The 19,182-nt window shown below is 50.0% G+C and overlaps 1 protein-coding gene and 1 long non-coding RNA gene across 2 annotated transcripts; one reads left to right on the top strand and one right to left on the bottom strand.

Annotated features, from left to right (window-relative positions):
- Positions 1-416: 416 nt before the first annotated feature.
- LOC149994807 (uncharacterized) lies at positions 417-5,909 on the top strand. Its single transcript, XR_016507612.1, has 2 exons — positions 417-539; positions 5,650-5,909. It is a non-coding gene; the product is annotated as an uncharacterized LOC149994807 (long non-coding RNA).
- Positions 5,910-6,195: 286 nt separating this feature from the next.
- On the bottom strand, positions 6,196-18,508 carry TSKS (testis specific serine kinase substrate). Its single transcript, XM_090260139.1, has 11 exons — positions 18,339-18,508; positions 17,579-17,804; positions 11,089-11,184; positions 10,799-10,882; positions 10,403-10,486; positions 9,559-9,845; positions 8,914-9,108; positions 8,366-8,539; positions 7,554-7,689; positions 6,489-6,613; positions 6,196-6,361 (listed from the first exon to the last, which is right to left on the bottom strand). Exons 1-11 carry the CDS (start codon positions 18,506-18,508, stop codon positions 6,208-6,210), a joined length of 1,731 nt encoding a protein of 576 aa, XP_090116265.1. The 3' UTR covers positions 6,196-6,207.
- Between the last annotated feature and the right edge of the window lie 674 nt (positions 18,509-19,182).

Raw genomic sequence — 19,182 nt, 5'->3', positions numbered from 1 at the left:
AACAACAAAATCAATGTTTCTTTCCTTTATTCTCTCAATCTAAAGTCAATTAAAAAAATAATCTAATTGACATTTTAATTGCATTAGTATTAAAGGTGTCATGTGGGTAGACTTAACATCAGCACACCATTCAGACTACCTGTACAGAAAAGGACTTTCATGTAGACAAGTACCTTTTAAAAATATACTTGGGCCTTAGGGGTACGGAATTTGATTACTCGTCGTTGCTGGTCCCTGATTCGCTCTATTGTGTGCCAGTTATTAAGCCATTATCTCTCCATTTCAAATCCATTCCCCTCTTCTGGGTTTTGTGAATCTGACGTTGGGATTCAGAACCGCACTTCCGCTTTGCCCACCAGCTGTGCTACACTTTGCCAGTAGGGGGCACCAAAGAGACTGCAGGGGCCTGGGGGGAGTAAAAAAGGACTCCTCCTTCCTCTTTGCTCAATGCTTATTTCCAGTCAGTTTCTCGTTCCCATCAGCACCATCCAGCACAGCTTATTCACCCTGGCGGAGGCGGTTTCTTCTTGTAGCTGCTGGTAAGTCTAGTTTGCAGTTTTTTCAAAACTTGCGCCTTCTCAGAAATGCCAGCACCGCACCATTTCACCGGCACGCTTCCTGAGAAAGCCCTAGTGCCTGGTGGTCCTCTGAGCTCAGACACGCCCGCACTCGCTGGGCAGCATCTGAGTTTTATCTCCAGTGGGAACCTCATCCAAGTGTTTAGTTTCAGTAACTCTAAATGTTATCCTTTGGATATTAAAAAAATACATTTTATTTAACCTTTTAGAGAGAAGGGGGGGGAGAAAGAGGGAGAGAAACATGAATTGGGTGCTTCTCCTGTGTGCCCCGAACAGGGACCGAACCCCCAACCCAGGCATGTGCCCTGAGCGGGATTCGAACCGGCGACCTTTCTCTTTGCTGGACAATATCGAACGAGCTGAGCCACACGGTCAGGTCAGGTCTATAGTTTGTTTTTCTTGCCCCAGGGGCGATAGCTGCTTCCTGTAGTTACTCATACTGTGATACCACAGGGCTCTCATTTTGCCTTTTTGGTTACCTAGTTACCAACACTTTATACCTACCTACTGTAGTCCCTTGTTATCCGTGGGAAATATGTTCCAAGATCCCCAGTGGATGCCTGAAACCTCATGCCAGGTATAATACCAAATACATACCAAACCCTATATATACTATGTTTTTTCCTATACATACCTATGATAAAGTTTAATTTATAAATTAGGCACAGTAAGAGAGTAGCAGTAATTAATAATAGAACAAATATAAGTACTAATAGAACAAAACTAGGCATACAGTTGTCTATATGGAAAATAATACAATAATTAATAAATAATACAAGAATAAACTCTTGTGCTTTGCATACTCACAACTGTAAACCTACTTTTGCCGCAACCTGTTCTGTAATAAAAGCAATGTGAATGGCTTTGGGGCCATTATAAAATAAAACAGGGTTCATAGGGTCAAGAAATTAAAAATAAATAAATAAATAAATAATAAAATAAAATAAAACAGGGTTAATTGAACCAAGTACTGCGATCCGACCACAGCCGATCTGATAGCCAAGTTGCTACTCAGTGACTAACCGCAGAGATGCTGAACAAAGGGATAATTCATGGTCCCGGCAGGATGGAGCTGGACCGCAGGGGATATCATCATGCCGTTCGAGATGGTGCCCAAGTTAAAACGAATGAATTGTTCAGTTCTGGAATTTTCCATTAAATGTTTCTGGCTTGCGGTTGACAATGGAAAGTGACGCTATGAATAAAGGGGTGGGGGACTGCTGTAGCGTTTCTTCATGTGAAATCATCTCTGTTAAAATTACTGGTGTGATTTTTGTCACCTGAAGATACAGGGATGAGCTCCTTGCCAGCTAGAGATGGGATGGTAGTAACCCACAGTGGCATCAGGTTATGTTCAATATATTATCACCCATGTTGACAGTGATGCAGTTCCAACTGAAGTGAGTGACGGGGGATCAAGTGGCTGCAGTTGACCATTACGGTACTGACAGTGGCCATGAGGTTAGTGGTATTCAGTGGCTTTTGCTGAGACACGGGCTGGAGATGGAATGATGTGGCAGGGACACGACAGGGTCTGTTCCACTGCCTCTTCTTCAGGGTCCTCCATTTCAGGGTGCTTCTCTGGAAGTGGCAGCAGCTTTTTCTGTTGCTGTTACTTAATTTTATTTATTTACCTTTAGAGAGAGCAACATTGATGTACAAGAGAAACATACATTGGATGCCTCTCACACGCCTCCAACTGGGGACCTGGCCTCCAACCCAGGCATGTGACCTGACTAGAAATCAAACTAGCGACCCTTTAGTTCGCAGGCCATTGCTCAGTCCACTGAGCCACACCAGCCAGGGCTGGAAGTGGCTGCAGCTCTTGATAGACCTGCTGTGGTTTCTGACTCCATCAGGTGAACTCAGTCCCTTGACTCCGACATCACCCCTGCTCTGTTCTTCATCCCAGGGATGGTCAACCCTTCCTGCTGATGCTCATCTCTGGCTTCCCTCACCACCCACTTTCAGCCCCTCAGGTCTTCCATCACCTAGGCAGCCAATCCCCTACATCAAATTCTGTTTTAAGTGTTCAAAGTATTTATTTGTTGGTTGGGCCTTGACTGTTGTAGTTGTTCTTGGTAGCAAGAGTGGCCTCGGGAAACAGATCCTGAAGATGGGATTCTGGGGTTTTGTTGTTCATCTGTTTGAGCTTTTTTATTTTTATTTTTAGATTTTATTTATTTATTTTTAGAGGGACGGAAAGGGAGGGAGAAAGAGAGGAACATCGATGTGAGAGAGAAACGTCGATTGGTTGCCTCTCGTACGTGCCCCGACCAAGGACCGAACCAGCAACCCAGGCATGTGCCCACTGTGAATCAAACAGGTTTGCGGAATGACACCCAATCAGCTGAGACACACCAGTCGGGGCCATCTGTTGGAGCTGTAATGAAATGGTGATATATTTGCAAGTGGAAAATGGGAGTAGTTATCCCTAGAAGCATTGTCTCTAGGAGGAATGTAAAAGGGACTTGAGGGGAGATGAATGTGTTGCAGTACTGGTTCTTTACCCATTACATATGTATCCTTATGTAAATGATTTACCCTCTCTAGACCTATTTCTTTCTCTGTGTCTCAGTTTGGGCTACTATAAAAAAATACCATAGTCCTGGCTGGTGTGGCTCTGTGGATTGAGTGCCGGTGTGTGGACCAAATGGTCTCTGGTTCAATTCCCACTCAGGGCACATGCCTAGGTTGTGGGCCAGGTTCCCAGTTTGGGGCGCATGAGAGACAACCACACATTAATGTTTCTTTTCCTCTCTTTCTCTCTCCCTTCCCTTCTCTCTAAAAATAAATAAAATCTTTTTAAAAAATACCACAGACCAGGCAACTTAAACAACAGACACGCATTTCTCACAGTTCCTGAGGTCAGGAAGTCCAAAATCAAAGTCCAAGATCAAAGTGCTGGCAGATTTGGTGTCTAAAAAGAGCCTGCTTCCTGGTTTACAGATGGCTGCCTTCTTGCTCTATCCTCACATGGTGGGGAGAGAAAGAGTGTGTGTCTCTCCTTACAGGAGCACTAATCCCATCATGGGGCCTCACCCTCATGAACTCATCTAAACCCAGTTGCCTCCCAATGGTCCCATCTCCAAATAGCATCAAACTTGGGATTAAGGTTTCAACATATGATTTTGTGGGCATGCAAACATATGGTCCATAGCACTCTGTAAAATGACAATGATTATTCATCCTCCGAGGGGTTTTAAACACCTCCCCTCAGTTCCATCACCTCGTGGGTACAAATGAAGCCATGTAAATAAATCTTATATCCACTAACTTGGAGTCTATAAAGCAACTGGGAAGAAGTAGCATCTTTATAATATCTTTTTTTTTTAAGTGAACTTTAATAGGTTTTTGAAAAAATATTTTATTTATTTATTTTTAGGGACAGGAGAAGGGAGGGAGAGAAACAATGTGTGGTTGCCTCTCACATGCCCCCAACTGGGGACCTGGCCTGCAACCCAGGCATGTGCCCTGACTGGGAATCGAACCAGCGACCTTTTGGCTCACAGGGCGGTGCTCAATCCACTGAGCCACACCAGCCAGGCCTATAATATCTTACAGACCATGAATATGGTATAACCTCCATTTACTAAGGTCTTTAACTTCTCTTATGTTATTTGCAAGGTTCTTGAAAAATTTTTTAGAAATAGGACCTTAAAATTTTTCATTTTCTGACTTTTTATCATTGGCATACAGAAGTACATTGATATTTTGATGTTCACCTTTTTATTCAGCTTGCTTGCCAAACTCACTGATTTTTAATAATTTATTCTATTGGATTCTTTTCTTACTACATGAACAGTTTATTACAAAGGAAATGTTAAAGGATACAAATCAACAGCCAGATGAAGAGATACATCAGGCATAGCGACCGGCAAAGGAGCTTCTGTCCCAGTGGAGTTGGGGGCTTGGTATGGGGTACCATACCTGGAAGCTGGTTTTTGGTTCTTTATGATTCTCTATATTCATATTATGCCATCTCAGAATAATGATAGCTTTCTTCTTCCCTATCCTTATACTCCATCTTTTCTTAACTTATTGCAATGAGTTGGAATAGGGGTTACCTTTGGGATAGAAGAAAAGGGTAGTGATTGGGAGGGGACATGAGAGGGGAGTGACGGGTGGCTGTAAGCGGAATTTTAACTTTTTTAATGTTTAAAAATTTTATTTATTGATTTGGGAAAGAGAGAGAGAGAGATCAATTTGTTGTTCCACTTACTGATGCATTCATTGGTTATTTCTTGTATGTGCCCTGACTGGGAATCGAACCCACAACCTTGGTGTATTGGGACGATACTCTAACCAGCTGAGTACCAGGCCAGGGCCTAAGCTGAATTTTAAACATTAGTGGTGGTTCCATGAAGATGTCCACTTTATGATAATCCATGAAGCCTTTAATGTGTGAACTTTTCTGTTTATATTATACTTCAATTAAAAGCTTGAAAGAGCATTACTGGTGGTTTAAAATATGTCCACAAATTGACATTCTCTACAAAATGTTTGTGAATTCTCTAACATGCCCCTTGGGGAAGATTTGGACTCAATTCTAAGGAATACAAGAAGGGGAAATGGCCCCTACCCGTGTGGCTCAGTTGGTTGGGTGGCGTTGTCCCACAAAGCAAAAGGTCGCCAGTTTCGATTCCCGGTCAAGGATCTTGCCTGGATTGCGGTTTTGTCCCCGGATGGGTGTGTACAGGAGGCAACCAATAGATGTTCCTCTCCCTCCCTTCCCCTTTCTCTGAAAATAAATGAATAAAATCTTTTGAAAGAAAAGGAGGAAATGATAGTATGCACCTTGACAGACGAGGTCATTCAAGGCGCTTGTTCTCTCAGACTGCTTGCTGTGGGGGAAGTTAGCTGCCGTGAGAAGCCGAGGCTTTCAGCCCCAGCTGGTGTGGCTCAGTGGATTGAGTGCTGGCCTGCAAACCAGAGGGTGGCCGGTTCGATTCCCAGTCAGGGCACATGCCTGGGTTGTGGGCCAGGTCCCCAGTTGGGGGCACATGAGAGGCAACCACACATTGATGTTTCTCTCTCCTCCCTCTCTCTCCAAAAACAAAAAAACCCTGAGGCTTCCAGCTAAAGGACAGCAAGCAACGGAGACATCCACACCCAGCCAGCAGCCACGTGAGCGAGCCTTCTTGGATGCACACCTTCCAGCCCTAGTCAAGCCTTCAGCCCCAGCGGGCATCATGCTGGCATCTTGCAAACGCATGAGGACCCTGAGCCAGAACTGAAACCATTCAGTACCATTCAGTTAAGTCACTCCCAGATCCCAGATTCCTGATCTTCAGAAATTGTCAGATAAATACATGGATATTGTTTTAAGCAGCTATGTTTTGGGGGTAATTTTTTACACAGCAGTAGACAATTATCTACTAACAATCACCCTAAAAAATGTTGGTTGACTGGCCCAAACTGCACCATAGAACCTTATTTTTACTCCCAACTGCCTTTCAAAGAACTGGACCATTGTCAGCCTCTCTCTGGAATCAAGACGGCCTGTTAGCTGAGGACTGAGTCCCAGTGAGCACACAAAGGGGCGCACGGTGTGCAGCCGCTTCCCGAGCCCTCTTTGGGTGCCCAAAAGGAGACAGAATTCATGCCAGCATGAGGAGCCATTTATTGCTCAGGGGTTGGGCCCCCCACGTTTTGGGGGAGTTCCCCCTTCACTCCCTCCTCCCCCCATTGCCCCTGTGGACCCTTCAAGTGGCAGGTTGCTGAGTTGATCGTGGAGGGAGCACATCTTCAAGTGCAGATAGTCCAGAGAGGTCACCTTCTCCCTGTAATGACAGAGAGTGGGGAGTTGGTGCTGGTGGCCCCAGACACCATGGGGCCGGTGGAGAGGGGTACCCAGGCCCGAGCCCCAAGACCTCACCCTCCTCCCATGCCCTCAGCCTCCTTCCTCACTCCGGCTTCATCTTGTCCGTCAGCAGCAGGTTCTTGGCCCGCAAGGCCTCGTCTTGGGCCATCCGGAGGGTGGAGCTCAGGGCCTCTGCCCTGACGTGTTTGGCCAAGGCCTGGCGCTCCAGCTCCTGGGGAGAGGAGTGTAGGCGCGGCTGGGCTTGCCTGACTGGGCTGGGGGTGGAGGGGGAGCTGGATCGCGGAGGGCAAGGGGCAGGGTCCCCTGGGGCCCATATTCCTCCCGCAGGGTATCCTCTCATGCCTCTAGTCTGACCTTAGCATCCCCCAATGCACTGGCCTTCCAAATTTCATTGTGTGCTGAATCTATGTCTGTCCCATTGCCTGGCCCCTAAAGCACTGGCCTTTCATGTCCCAGCAAGCACTACATCAATGTCTACCGTATTTCCCCCCATTGGGTATGTGTCTGGGCCCCAGTAATTCCTAAGACCTCACATCTCCTAGAGACCAGCATCTATTCCATCATTAAGCCCTATCCCATAATACTTAAGATCTCTCTGTTTCACAGTGTGCACTGGCCTCAAGTTCATTAGCTGTTGGACTTGAGTCTGCGGTGCAATGCCCCATGAAGCGCTGTTGTTCCGCTTCCCAAAATGCACTAGCTTATGTGACTTGCATTGGCTCGCTTCCTGGTCTGACCTCAATGACCCCACATAATGCAGGGCCTCTCTTTAAGGTCTACAGAAAATCAGGCTTGTATTTCATGACGTTGTAGATGTGTCTATCTCCTGCGTCCCACAAATGCCCTCTCTCCAATGTCCCATCATGCTTTGGGCAATGCTCATCACCCAAGTACCCAAAATGATTGACCAGTGGAACCTGTGCTGGTCCACAATGGATGTCCTTTTCCAAAATCTGTCTGCAAATTCAAGGTTCCAAACTGCTTGCCCCTCCCCCCACCCCATGCATTAAAGCTCAGTGTCCTCCCAACATCAGCTGCCCACAACTCACATCTTTCCCTCCTGCCACACACCAGCAGTACTTTATGCCTGGGGCTCCCCTCCCCCTGCCCTGACAGAAAAGTGGGGCATGGCGGCCCATGGTCCCTGATACCAGAATCTTCTTGTGTAGCCTCTGGCAGCTGGGGCAAGCAGGAGCCAGGCCCCTCTGCTTCACTTCGTCCATGAGCGGGGTCAGGGCACGCTCCAGCAGCTGCTGCAGGGACTCTGTGGACAACTGCTGCCCCTGGCTGGGGGAGGAGTAGTCACTAGGTGCAAGAGGCCTTGTAGGAACTCCATTCCCAGGATGCCTGTCTGCCCAGCCTCTGCCCAGGTCCCTTTTCCACTCTGCACCCATGCAACCTTACCACCATGCACTGGGGCCAGTCTACAGTGCATGAGATGTCTTTCAGTTTTCACAGTGTGAGAATTCCCACAGTGCTTGGGGATTCTCGCTCCCAGAATGCACCTGATGGGCCTCAGTTCATCAAAAACTCCTATTTCCCACAATGGACTAGTTAAACCCAATCCCACGTTGTATTGGAAGTCCTTCCCTTCCTAATATGAACCGAGCATGGTATCCCTTGGCTCCCCCATACACCAAGGTCTCACCTTTCCCACAATGCAATGAGAAACCCAACTTCCCACCAAGAGCCACATCCCAACCTTCCCACCATGCACTAGAAATTCAGGATGCTTGAACTATATCAAGACTTTCTTGTGTTTCACAGACACTGACTCTACCTTGTGGGGAGGGAAGACATGTGGATCCCATAATGCACCAAACTTGCTGATCCTACAATGCATTCATGGGGATGCCCTGTCTCCCACAATGAAACTCCCTCCCTCCCACTCTCGCCAATGCCCCATCTTCTTCAATACTATGTCTTCACTGAATGCACCCGGAGCCAGGTCGGGGCCCCTTACCTGGCACAGCGGGTGCAGGAGCCTTGGGGGGCTCGATCCAAATTCATGGCAAGGTCAGACCCTCTTCGAGAGCTCTGAAATTGCCGCCCCAGCTCCTCCAGAATCGGTTTCATTGGGCCCAGCCCCTCCAGATCGTTCCTCAGTGAAGCCACAGACACTGCCGACCGCTCCACCCTGAAGCGTGAGAATAACCAGTGCCGTGAGATCGCCTCTCCTAACCAGGCCGTGTGGAAGCCCACGAGTCTGCGATAACCCACCAGGCCCTGACCCTCTCTGCTCTGATTGGCCCCTCCTCCTCGTTCTTTAATCTCTAATTGGCTTTCCCTGTTCCTACTTGGCTCCTCCCTTTGTCCTTTTAAGGTGTGGAAAACCTTCTCTAATTGGCTCCGCCCCTCAGTCCTTATTAGGTATGGAAAGCCCCCTTCTTACTCTCTAATTGGAGCTTTCTCGTGCCAGTATATGGTCGGGGCCCACCCTTGATCCCAGCGGATTGGTCTACCCTTTCCCTTAAGGCCCTGCCTGCTCACATCTGGAGCGTCGGTCCTTACATCGTGCACAGCTCCTCGGTCCGGCCCCGCAGTTCCTGCAGGCCCCGCGCGGTCTGCGCCTGCTCGCGCTGCGCCCGCTCCCACTGGCCCAGGAAGCCGTCGAGCCTGCCACCCAGGCCCCCAAGCAGCCGCAGGGCCTCCTGCACCGCCCCCTCCTCCTGATGCCACCGGACGGTCAAGGAGGACACCTCCCTCCTGGAAGGGCGGAGGTAAGGAACCGGTCAGGGCTAAGTTTGGATTCGCCCCCACCTACCCCCCTCCGCCAGGACCACGGCTATGGCTCCAGACCCACCCCGTCCCCAAATTCTCCCATCCTGTCCATTTCTCGGAATCCTCCCATGTCCTCGAGAACCCTGCCACTGTCCTCTTAACAGGAATCCTGGCCACTCGTGCCTTTCAGCTCCTCCAGACGCTCACCGCCTCCTCAAGGCACAGCTCACCCCATCCCTGCCCCCTTGAACTTGGAGCCTCCAAGGACTTAGCCCGCGTCCACCTCAGTTGTACTCGAAACGAAGTTCTTCCGCCTCCTGCCTTTCTAGGTCACCACCCCCAGAACACCCTATCCTGGGTTCTTCAAGGCTCCACGCCCTAGGGGCTGCCCCCTAAGGTCTTCCAGGCTCCAACCCTGCCCCGGACCCCACTCACCTCAGCTCCTCAAGGCTGGCAGTCACTTTCTGCAACTCTTGGTCGCTCATGATGAGGCCTTCCCCTGCCCGGGGCCCCAGTCCCCAGCCGCCTGGGGCCAGGCTACGCTGTCGTGGGGGGTCATCAGGGCTCCCAGGCGGGCCAGAGCAGCCCAGCGGCTCGGCAGCGAGGCTCAGGCCCTGCCGGGAGAGACCGGCCTCCAGCTTCTGCTCCAGCTCGTGCAGCTGGGCTTCCTGCCTCCGAGGCGTCTCCTCCTGCAGCTGCTGCTGAAGGTAGCGCAGCTTCTCCTGGGTGGGGAAGGCGGGCAGGGTTCTGAGTCTACCCCCTGGCCTCCCACAACCACCGCCACCCCCAGATGCACCCAGTAGGTCCCCGAGATTGGAAAGTAAATGGATGTGGGGAATAAGGTATTGACAAGTCCACCTCGGAGTCTCAATGGACTCTCTCTTGCTGTTACTGGGGACTTTTTCCCATTTCAGGTTCAACTACTTTAACCTCCTAATGCCTGCCTCGCTGTCCCCATCCAGCCATCCACCATCACTGCCATCCTCCAAGGTGTCAGATTCCAGTACCCACCCCCCCGCCCCCTGTTTTCGAAGAACAACTGAAGCTCTTCCAACATTTTGTTGGGAAATATGTGGGCATTTGGGCACCACAGATATTCCCACTGGAAATCCGACACAAACCCCTCTTCGGGACGTGAATATTACTGTGCATGGAGGAGTATGACCATGAATGTGAAGGGATGGGGTGGTGGCAGGGCAGGAAAGTTCCACCTGAAGTCTACTCGAGTACTTCATGCATCCGATCCTCTTTGCAGACGTGGGACCCTGCTCCCTCTTACCTCCAGCAGGGCAGAGTTCTGCTTCAGGACGTTGGTTTTTATTTCCGCATCTTCCACCGACAGGGTCACCTTCCGGCAGTTCTCCTGGGTCAGGACACAAGGGCAGGGGTCCTGCCTTGCCATTCCAGTTCCACCTCCTAGTCCCTACCCTCTGTGTCCTTACAGGCGCCAACCCTGCTACAAGGCACACCCACTCCCCCTACCCCCGACCCCTGCCCCCAGAGTCTGCCTTCTCCGCCATAGTCTGCTCCATAGGGGCCTGGTTCCTTGGCTTTCTTCTTCAGCCTCTCCTGTGCTACTTTTCTGCTCCCCCCTCTCACATCCCCCCACTCCATTCCTCCCCAGTTTCCCTCCAACCCTCTCCCTAAGTCCACTCCCTTCCCACCAGCGGCTCACCTTGAGTTGAGTGCAGTATCCTTCCAGTTCTTCTGCCTCTTGCCGCCTTCTCTCTAGATTTTCGCTCAGCACAGAGCACTCACTCTGGAGCATGAAGGAGAGGCAGGGTTAGCCCGGGCCACGAGGGGACACGCCGTGTGGAGGAGAGGCTGGGCCTGGGAAGGGCGCCTTCCTTTCTGAGCCTCTACCTCCCCGACTGGACTGTGGGTGCACTGAGTTGGAGAAGGTTGCCTAAGAGGGCGCCGCGGCCTGGAGGGAGAGCAGGTGTTGGGAGAGGGTGGTCCTCGCACCTGCAGAGTCTGCACGTGCTGATTAACCCGGGTTGCCTTTTCCTTCAAGCTGGTGATGGAGTCTTTGGCGCGAACCAATCCACTGTTGACCCCCGTCTGGGGAAGAATGGGAAACAGGTGGGTCATAGGTGTGTGGGCGCAAACTCCAACCACAAGACCAAGTCTAGAGCTGGGAGGGTGCTCGGTTTACACCTCGACTCTGCCCTGGAGTGGCTGTGTGGCTTGGGGCCAGGGCTGCGCCTCTTTGATCCTTGGTATTCATGCTCCGACAAACCAGGGGTGGACTTGTTTCTGCTTGGTGGTTGGGAAGAAAGATAAGTAGGACCAGGAGGAAGTGGGGTTTATGGGGAGCACTCAGACATGTGGAGGAAGGAAGATGGTCTCAACCAAACACTGAGATAAAAGCCTTTGCGGTCGCCCTGACCCCTGAGGCTCAGTGGATCGGGCGTTGTCATGCAAAGCGCAAGGTTGCCGGTTTGATTCTTTCTATGGAGGGGTGGTTTGGGGGTTTTTGACCCCATCATTATGCTCTCACCTAACACAATATTTCTTATCACACATGTCCTCCACAGAAAGCAAGCAAGGAACGTGATGCTGTCCCGATCTTACAATGCAGGAAACTTGTTCTCTTGTGTATCAGTTCAGAAATTGTGAAAGAAACCAAAATTACCCGTTTAAGGAGGATAGTTTGTTCTCAGATAAGATCTCAACAAGTAGCCCTGATCCATGTGGCTCAGCTGGTTGAGCACAGTCCTGCAAAGCGGAAGTTCATCGGTTTGAGTCCCAGCCAGGGCACATGCCTGGGTGGCGGGTTTGGTCCCCAGTTGAGGGCTTGTAAGAGACAACCGATGGATGTTTCTCTCACATCGATGTTTTTCTCCCTCTCTTTCTCTCTCCCTTCCCCTCTCTCTAAAAATAAATAAAATCTTAAAAACAAAACAAAACAAAAACACCTCAACAAGTATAGCAGACTTACTCTTCAAATGCACAGTCAAGTCATTCAGAAGATACAACAATTATAAATATATATGTACCTAAAAGGACTTAAAAACACACGCAACAAAAACTCACAGAACTGAAGGGAGAAATGGACAATTCAGCATTCATTGTTGGCTTCGATACCTCACTTTTAATGACAGAACAACTAGACAGAAGATCAGCAAGGAGATAGAAAATTTGAACAGCACTGTAAATCAACCAGCCTTCACAAATATCTGTTGATTGTGAAAAAGAGAAGACACACGTTACTAAAATTAGAAAGGAAAGGGGGACTTACTACTGATCTAAGGAAAGGAAAAGGATTATAAGGGAAAATGGTGACCAACTGCATGCCATTAAATTTGATAACCTAGATGAAATGGGAAAATTCCTAGGAAAATGCGAACAACTGAAACAGACTCAAGAAGAACTAGGACAGCTGAATGGATCCATAACAAGTAAAGAGATTGAGTTAATAATCAAACTTCCCACAAAGGAAAGCCCAGTACCAGATGGTTTCACTGATGAGTTATACGAATCATTAAAAAAGAATTGCTACCAATCCATCTCAACTTCAAAAAAAGAAAAAAAAAAAAAAAAGAACAGTTCCTAATTGATTCAGTGTGGCTAGCACTACCCTAATACCCAAACCAAAGACATCGGCAAGAAAATAAAACTACAGACCAATATCCCTTCTGAAAACAGTCACAAAATCTTGACTGAAATCTTGACTAAAATCAATTCCAGCAGCATATAAAAAGGATTACACAGCATGATCAAGTAGGGTTTATCCCAGGAATGCAAGGTTGGTTTGACATAGAGAAATTAACCAATGCAATATGTAACATTAGTAGAATAAAGGGGAAAAAACATGATCATGTCAATCGAAAGACATTTGACAAAACCCAGCATTCATGATACAAACACTCTAACTAGAAATAGAATGGGACTTCCTCATCCTGATGAAGGGCATCTACAAAAAAAAAACAAACAAACTGTGGTGGTTTAAAATATTCCCATACATTCTTTGATGTTCCTTTAAAGTGTGAGCCTTATTCCCCTTACTTGAGTGTGGGCTGGACTTAGTGACTCATACCTAGTAAATAGAATAAGGCAGAATAGATGATATGTGACTTTGTTTCTAAAAGAAACCATGGCCTCCGGTTTGCTCTCTCTTACTCTGCAAAATAAGAGCTGCCATGTCTTCAGCACCCACTTATGGAGAGGCCCATGTGGTAGGGAACTGAGGCCACGAACCAAGAGCCAGGTGAGTGAGCCATCTTGGAAGCAAGACGTCCAGCCCCAGTCAAGCCTTCAGATGACTGCAGCCCCTTCAGAAATCTTTTTTTTTTTTTTTTTAATTTTTAAAAAGATTTTGTCTGCTTATTTTTAGAGAGATGGGGAAGCAAGGGAGAAGGAGAGGGAGAAAAACATTAACGTGTGGTTGCCTCTTTGGCGCCCCCAGCTGGGGACCTGGCCCACAACCCAGGCACGTGCCCTGACTGGGAATCAAACCAGCGACCCTTTGGTTCACAGGTCGATGCTCAACCTACTGAGCCACACCAGCCTGGGCCCCTGCAGAAATCTTGACTGCAGCCTCATGAGAAACCCTAAGCCAGCACCAGCCAGCTAAGCTACTACAGGTTTGTTGTTCTAAATGTTGGGATAATTTGGTTTGCAGCAATAGCTAACTAATACACAAAGTAATCTTTTAAAACTGAAGACCCTGAAGATCTCAGATTTCCCCACAGGGAGCTGTTCTGGGAAACTCAGTTCTCTCACTTACTCGCTGTCGGCCTCAGTGAGGGGACTTCACCTCTCTGTGCCTGTTTCCCTACCTGCAAAGTGGAGATGGGATTGCAAGCTACCTTCACAGGGCTGCTGTTGAGAGGGACAGAGGCTGACCCAGAAAGGCCCTTGGGTCAATATTTCTTTGAAAAACGATAGCTGGGGTCCCTGGCGGTAAGATTTAGCTTCACTGAGCACAGATGAGGCGTATGGTGAAGGCAGAGCCTGTCATCCTTGGCCGAGAAGTGAATGGCATGACAGGGGGAGCCAGAGACCTGGGGACAAAGTCCTCCTTGGCTACCCATGCACCTTGTGACTTAGCAATCCAGTTCCATACTTCAAGGCTGCTTCAGTTTCCTTTCTTATAAAATGGATCAGGTGGCAGTGAGGAAGGGTCAACAGATATGATCAGTAAGCCAAGCGCAGGGATTAGTATCGGCATCGTTAAAAATAAGGACAACAGGATGGGAGCTACCAGGAAAGGACCTCAGGGAAGACTGCACACAGCAGGACACTTCCCAAGCAGGGGTCAAATGACATGTCCACCGGTGCCTTGATTCATAGACCTTCCCAAAGAGCAGTGCCACCTTTTCAGTTACATCCTTCGGCCTCATCAATATGTCATAGCTTGGCGCTGGCTGGGTAGGTTAGTTGGTTAGTGTCATCCCAATAACTCTGAGGTTGTGGGTTCAATCCCCAGTCAGGGCACACACAAGCATCAGCCAATGAATGCACAGACAAATGGAACAACAAATCAGTATCTCTCTCTCTCTAAAACAATAAAAGATGTCATTGCTTATTCTCCCACTGTCTGTGCAATCTGAACTTGTCACTCAACGAGTGTCCCCGTGCCCCGTTTCTCTAGGCTTTCACTCTAGCCGTCTGTCCCACTGCCCTCTCTGGTGTCTGCCCCTTTCCTTTCTGAATCTCTGTGCCCCCTTGCTGGACCTCTGCCCCGTCTCTCTGGGTCTCTGTGCCCCTCTCTGGGTTTCTGCCCCCTACTCTCTGCCTTCTCTCCTGACGTAGCTCAGGTGCTGGACGTCAGTAAGTCTTACTGTCCCTGCCTTCTCATGGCTCCTGCACGTGCCCTGAGGTCCCGGCTCTTATTACTTCTTCCATTTCACAGAGAGGGAACCTGAAGCCCCGTAGGAGGCTGATGCGCTGCTGCAGCCCCACAGCAAGCTGGCGGCTGCCTCAGGCCTTGATCCAAGCTGCCCAGGCCTCTTCCCAAGGCAGCACACTCCCCTGGGCAGCGTGGCTCAGAAATAGCTCTGGTGGGAGGTGAACCTCTGCACGTGCAGCCTGAGCCACGCGCATACAGAGAGGGAGGGAGGGAGAACAGCCTGGCCAGGGGAGGGGATGTCTCCCGGGCCATTCCTCCCAGGATTCAGCCTGCCCTGTTCCCTTCCCTCCATCTGGTCCTCGTCCCCTGGACCCTCATCCAGCCTCCCTGTCTCCAGCCTCTACCCTTCAAAGGTCTCCCGCCCAGTCCCAGAAGAGTCTTCCAGGGAAAGAAAGGACTTCTGCTTTAGTGTCGGTCCCCCAAGGCTTCTACTTGTTTCTTACAAGTTCTGTCAACGTGCAGAGTGCACTCCACCTTAGTAGACCTGTTTGTGATTTTTTAAAAAGGATTTTATTTATTTTACTTTCAGAGAGAGGAGGAGGGAGAGAGAAAGAGAGGGAGAGAAACGTTAATGTGTGGTTGCCTCTCGCACGCCCCCAGCTGGATCAGTGGTCTTTTGTACATGCCCTGACCCAGGGACCTGGCCTGCAACCCAGGCATGTGCACTGACCGGGAATTGAACCGGTGACCTTTCGCTTTGTGGGATGACGCCCAACCCACTGAGCCACACCAGTCAGGGCTCAACAAATGTTTCTTAAACACCTCCAATGTACCAGGCACTGGTCTAGAAGCAGAGGTGTAGCACTAGCCCAGGCAGACTCCTGGATATAACCATACCCACTTCACGCTGTTGTCATACCGACGAAGTGCAGTTCATTCACGTAAACTGTTGAGCACTGTAGCCAGCAGTCAGCCAGGAATAAGTGTTGGCTGTTATTACTGTTATTATTACCTACCCCCATGTCACAGCTGAACACAGGGAGGCCCTCAAAGGTTAAAGAGCATGCTCAAGTTTCCGTAGCTGGTAAGCAGAGGAGCCAGGCTCAGGGGTCATGGGTCATGGCTAGGGGGCGGGGCACCCTGCATTGATGAGGACAGTGAGGTCACTATGAGAGCCCTGGAAAGGGAGGCCTTGGGCCAGCCGGCCACGGTCAAGGACGGCTTTCCACAGAAGGCCAAACACAAGCTGGATCCCAAAGGAAGGTGTCCCCCAGGCAGAAGATAGGGCAGGGTGTTCCAGCTAGCAAAGGGCCAGGATTTGGAAAGATCCCAGGGAATGCGGGTAACGGCAAAATGGTCCCAGCAGCTGGAGCGTGGTGTGTGAGAGATGAGGCTGGAGAGGGGTCAGGGCACAGGCCACACAGGCTGAGAAATGTAGGTGTTCTCGGAGGGTAATGGGGAGCCACGAAAGGTTCATGGGCAAGGGAGAGAGAGGAGCAACTTAGGGTATTGGCTTCACTCCCATTTACTGAGCAACTAGTACGTGCTGGGCACTGTGCCACATCCCTACAGCGGGGACCTCATTTTCCTCTCTTAGAAGTCCTGTAAGGGAAGTGGGAAGTGGTGTCATTACCCATTTAAAGATGAAAACAAAAATAACAAACAGCCCTGGCTGGTGTGGCTCAGTGGATTGAATGCAGGCCTGTGAACCAAAAGGTTGCCGGTTTGATTCCCAGTCAGGGCACACGCCTGGGTTGCAGGCTGGGTCCCCGGTTAGGAGACACTCAAGAGGCAATGACACTGTTTCTCTCCCTCTCTTTCTCCCTCCCTTCCCCTCTGTCTAAAAATAAATGAATAAAACCTGTAAAAAAAAAAAACCCAAAAAATGAAAAGAGAGATTTGTTGTAAGAACAAACACATGCATCTCCATTTACAGAAGAGGAAAGTGAGGCTCCTGGAACATAGAAAGTGCTCAGTAAATGCTCGTCAATCCTGTTAGCATTGTTATGAGCATGGTTAATTGTTGGTGTAATTCTCAGTGTCTGCATTAGCCCAGTTCTGGGCCTGGCCCAGGGGAAGCCCGACAGGGGGGTGGGAGTTGGAGGGAGAGTTAAAGGGACCAAGCTGTAGTACTCTGTGCTCCAGGGGGAAGTTCTCTAAATTCTCCTAGATCTTGCTCACCTCCTAGTTTGGCCCTAGATTCTTAGGTGAGCCCCTCAGAGAACTCCTACTCATCTGCCAAAGCCCAGTTCTAACACTGTCTCCTCCAGGAAGCTTTCCCTGATACCCACAGCCTTGTTTGAGGATCCCATTTTGGGGATCCCCAGTATTACCTCCATTATGGAATGTTATCACCCCCAGTCTGTGTCTGTCACCCCCATCAGACTGGGAGCTTTTCCAGGGTGGGGACCTAGCTGGACTCCAGTCTGTGACCCTGGCCTTACCCAGGACATCGGGAAGTGACTAGATGAACTAAGACTGACTCCCAGGCAGCAGCAGCATTCACAAAAGGTGGACCAGATACGTGGCTGGCTGTTAGGGGAGGAGGAGACGCTTCCTCCCGGCTTTGAAGGGTGACCAGAACCAAGAAGACAGCCCTCCATCCTCAGTATTTGCCCACCACCCTGCGAGGACCGCCTTTCCCAGCTGGGGGCCCCTCACCAGCAGTTCTGCAATATCTGGGTCATCTGCCGCCCAGGGCGGGGTGGGGGCGGCGGGGAGCTCGGGCAGTGCCAGCAAGTCACTGTTGTCTGTGATCGAGTCTGCCGTGGAGGAGTCAGTGGGCTCCATGGCGGCCAGGTTGAGCAGGGACACATTGGTGCAGGCCGAGGACCGTTTGAGGTTCAGGCACCAGTGCATGGGCTCGTGGGACATCCGAGGCTCCACCCTGGGGAGGAGAGACAGTCGGGGGGTCAAGATGTAGCCTCAGGGGTGTGTGGCTTCCCTCCTCTCTGACTCCAACCTCATCGCCTACTCTGTCTCTTTTCCTCTTCTTTTAAGAATGTATTTATGGATTTGAGAGCGACAGAGAGAATCATGAATTTGTTGTTCCGCTTACTTACACGTTCATTGAGGGGTTCTTGTTTGCGCCTTGATGGGGATCAAACCCACAACGCAGCCTTGGCCTATCAGAATGCTACTCTAACCAACTGAGCAGCCCGGCTAGGGCTCCTTTCTTCTTCTCTCCCCGCTCCCCACCCCCAACTTTTTCCTTCCCCACTGACTTTAACCTCCCTCCCTTGGTCCCCACTCCCTTCTTCCACTCTACCTCCTACTCTCGCTCTCTTTATTTCTCCTTTGCCACCACCCTCTTGCCTGCCTCTCCTCTGCCCCCTCCTCTTTCCCCCCTCTCCCCGTTCCTGCAGCACCCACGGCAGTACTAGGCACTAGGACCGTCCATAATAGGATGGGACAAACTCACCCGTGGAAAGACACAGCCTTTTTTTTCTTCGCGATCCCCTTGGCTGGGCTGGTCACTCCCCCAGGGGCCTCAGGGACTGTCTGGGAGCGGCTCTCGACCCCTGCAGGGGGGTCCCCCGCCTCATGGATCTCTTTGGACTGCCAGATTGTCTTCACCACCACGCTGGCCATGGCGTGTGGGGGCCCTGCTCCCAGGGGCTCTCCACCTATTCTGACCACTGGCCCTCAAGTTCCTGTCTCCACAAGCCTGCCTCACAAAGGACCCAACCACTGGGCCTCACTAAGGGGGTGGGGAGGGCAGTGCTGGCTCAGCAGGTACCCCCAGGGGGTCTCAGTGAGCTCCTCCTGTCCAGATTCTAGTTCTAAACCCATATGTCCCTTCCCTTTGGAACCACAATGGAGTTATTCATTCTAGTCTAGAACTTACAACAGATGGGAGGGATCCCAGTTCTCGAGAGGGGTCCCACTTCCCTCTCCCTGGGAGTAACCATGGGGTCACCCAGACCCCCACATTCATATCCTGACTCTTTTCTTTAAAGATTTTATTTATTTATTTTCAGAGGGGTGGGGGAGGGAGAGAGAAAGAGAGGGAGAGAAATATCTATTGGTTTCCTCTCAAACACTTCCAACTAGGGACCTGGCCTGCAACCCAGGTGTGTGTCCTGAATGGAATCGAACCAGCTGGACAAATAGGCAGTAGAGCCAGTGGAGAGAAATGTTAATGGAAGAATTGAGGGGAGGGGGCATATATGGGTGTTCTGTACAGGTTATTTCACCTTTTGGAATATTTAAACATTTTCATAATAAAATGTCGGGGAAGAAACTGGATGATGGGGATAAAATGG

This window comes from Furipterus horrens, unplaced genomic scaffold (genome assembly GCF_987537825.1).
Source record: "Furipterus horrens unplaced genomic scaffold, mFurHor1.1.pri manual_scaffold_13, whole genome shotgun sequence".
Taxonomy (NCBI): Eukaryota; Metazoa; Chordata; class Mammalia; order Chiroptera; family Furipteridae; genus Furipterus; species Furipterus horrens.
The sequence above is the reverse complement of the archived record's forward strand: the minus strand, read 5'-3'. Positions and strand labels throughout refer to the sequence as shown.